Source organism: Myxine glutinosa, chromosome 3, assembly GCF_964187855.1.
Source record: "Myxine glutinosa chromosome 3, kmMyxGlut1.1, whole genome shotgun sequence".
NCBI lineage: Eukaryota > Metazoa > Chordata > Myxini > Myxiniformes > Myxinidae > Myxine > Myxine glutinosa.
Genome location: NC_136263.1, coordinates 18,484,983 through 18,487,846, shown reverse-complemented (window position 1 = coordinate 18,487,846; position 2,864 = coordinate 18,484,983). Strand labels below are relative to the sequence as shown.

General features: G+C 54.7%; 1 protein-coding gene across 1 annotated transcript in view; it reads left to right on the top strand.

Annotated features, from left to right (window-relative positions):
- Positions 1–1,119: 1,119 nt before the first annotated feature.
- The window catches only part of LOC137423795 (E3 ubiquitin-protein ligase NEURL1B-like), a 128,591-nt gene continuing 126,846 nt past the window's right edge, over positions 1,120–2,864 (top strand). Inside the window, exon 1 of the mRNA XM_068111300.2 lies at positions 1,120–1,312. Coding sequence (XP_067967401.2) covers positions 1,222–1,312 — 91 coding nt within the window. The 5' untranslated portion in view covers positions 1,120–1,221. The remainder of the gene's footprint in view (positions 1,313–2,864) is intronic.

Here is a 2,864-nt window from a genome sequence, read left to right as displayed (position 1 = left end):
AATTTTCACCACAGGGTAACATATTTTTCTGCCGGGGTTCCTCTCGGGGTTCGGAGGTTACGGAGACCAGGAGATTGTAGAGGACCCCGTAACAACACACACACACAAACACATACACACACACACATACACACACACACACACACACACACACACACACACACACACACACATATACACACAAACACATACACACACATACACACACACACACACATACACACACAAACACACACACACACACATACACACACACACACACACATATACACACACATACACACACATACACACACAAACAAACACACACACACACACACACATACACACATACACACACACACACACACGCACAAACACACAAACACACAAACACACAAACACACATACACACAAACACACACACATACACACACACAAACATACACACACACACACATACAAACACACATACACGCACACACACAACCACACACACACACACACACACACACACACACACACACACATACAAACACACCCAGAAGTGATTTCAAAACCCCATCTCCCGCGCTAACTATATATATATGGTATTACTTACACTGCAGGTTGAAGTATCGTCACAAATCCGACCAAGGAGGCCATTTTTTAAAACATTACGAATCACTTGTCTTGTTTGTTCCTCTAATCGAGCTTCTTGCAAAGCGATTAATACGGAACGACAGGCTTGGAAAACGATAGCAAGCGGCTTGCTAACGGAACACACTCGCAGGTAGCAAGGATGTTGGTCGCAGAAAAGGTATGCACAAGGTTACCTTTAGCTGTGCGAACCTTTTCTCCATACACAACGGTGGGATTTTCATTAGCAGGTTACACGAGTCGATGGAATCACTCCCCTCATGAACAAGTGTCATGGAAAATGAAAAATAAACGGAGCCCAAAGGACACGTAAAGAAGAAGAGTTTCCATGGCAACAACTTCCCTGCTGGATAGTCCCGGTTACCATGGAACGCGAACGCGCTCGAGCGCGCCACCTCGTGGAACCGCAGGTTACATCGGAGAGCGAGGGGAAGAGGTGGGAGGGACGGGTAAAAAAGGAATGAGAGGCACTGGATGGAGGAGGGATTTCGGGATGGGGTGGAGTGGCGCATCGAGCCGGAGGGGAGATCGGTGTGCGCCCGGCACGGGGAGCGCGCGCTCCGGGAGCGCACTGCGCGAGATGTGAGGATCCCAGGATCCGAGATGGGGAATTACGGCGGGGCGGGATTCTGGCCCCGGGCAGAGGACGAGGACTTGGAGCAGGTTCGGGGAAACGTCACGTACGGCGTGTACGGTGAGAAGCAGCTGTTCCTCCTGCTCCCCGCCGAGCCATTCCTCTCCCACGTCGTGCATTGCGGGGGGAAGGGAAGTCAGTCGGTGCAGGAATTGCATTGGCATCGAAATGTCAACCCAGTCCCCCCCCCCTCCGCACAGCCCATTTCACCCCCCCCATCCGCACAGCAAATTTCACCCCCCCCTCCGCACAGCCAATTTCACCCCCCCCTCCGCACAACCCATTTCACCCAACCCCCCTCTGCACAGCCCATTCCCCCCCCCCTCCAGACAGCCCATTTCACCCCCCCCCTCCGCACAGCCTATTTCACCCCCCCCTCCGCACAGCCCATTTCACCCCCCCTCCGCACAACCCATTTCACCCCCCCCCCTCCGCACAACCCATTTCACCCAACCCCCCTCTGCACAGCCCATCCCCCCCCTCCAGACAGCCCATTTCACCCCCCCCTCCGCACAGCCTATTTCACCCCTCCCCTCTGCACAGCCAATTTCACCCCCCCCCTCCGCACAACCCATTTCACCCCCCCTCCGCACAGCCCATTTCACCCCCCCCCCATCCGCACAAACCATTTCACCCAACCCCCCTCTGCACAGCCCATTCCCCCCCGTACGCACAGCCCATTTCACCCCCCCCTTCACACAGCCCATTTCACCCCCCCCCCCTCTGCACAACCCATTTCACCCAACCCCCCTCTGCACAGCCCATTCCCCCCCCTCCAGACAGCCCATTTCACCCCCCCCCTCTGCACAGCCCATTTCACCCCGCCCCTCCGCACAGCCCATTTCACCCCCCCTCCACACAGCCAATTTCACCCCCCCCCTCTGCACAGCCCATTTCACCCTACCCCCCTACCCAAAGTCCATTTCACCCAACCCCCCCTCCCCCCTCCGCAAATTCCATTTCACCCAACGACACTCTGCACATCCCATTTCACCCAACCCCCCCCCCCCCGCACTGTCCATTTCACCCCACCCCCGCACAGCCCATTTCACCCCCCTCCACACAGCCCATTTCACCTCCCCCCCCCCTCCGCACAGCCCATTTCACCCCCCCCCCTCCGCACAGCCCATTTCACCCTCCCCCTCCGCACAGCCCATTTCACCCAGCCCCCCTCCGCACAGCCCTTTTCGCCCCTCCCCTCGATTCACCTGATATCTATGATTCACCTGACTTCTCTTTATGACGCGCTTGATCAATCGAGAGTGGGATGTGTTTTAGGAAGCACGTTATGGGAATAGGGACCGAGGGATTGGATCCCGCAGGGCACGACGACATCTATGGCTGCGAATTACACCAGACTGTCGTTTATCGTCATGAAAACGGGAAACGTCGTTTAATCTCCTGCATTTAGTCAAATTATCTGATCAATCCTGGGTTCTTCATCTTCACACAATGCACTGATGAACTTTCATAATTGGTTTAAAAGATATCATAAATACAGGTCGAGGCTCATATAAGCATTTGTACTTCGGAGAACGTCCAGAAGGTGAAACGATGGAGCTTCCTGTTCCATCGGTCCTGATGAGAAATAAATACCGGACCATGATTTAAA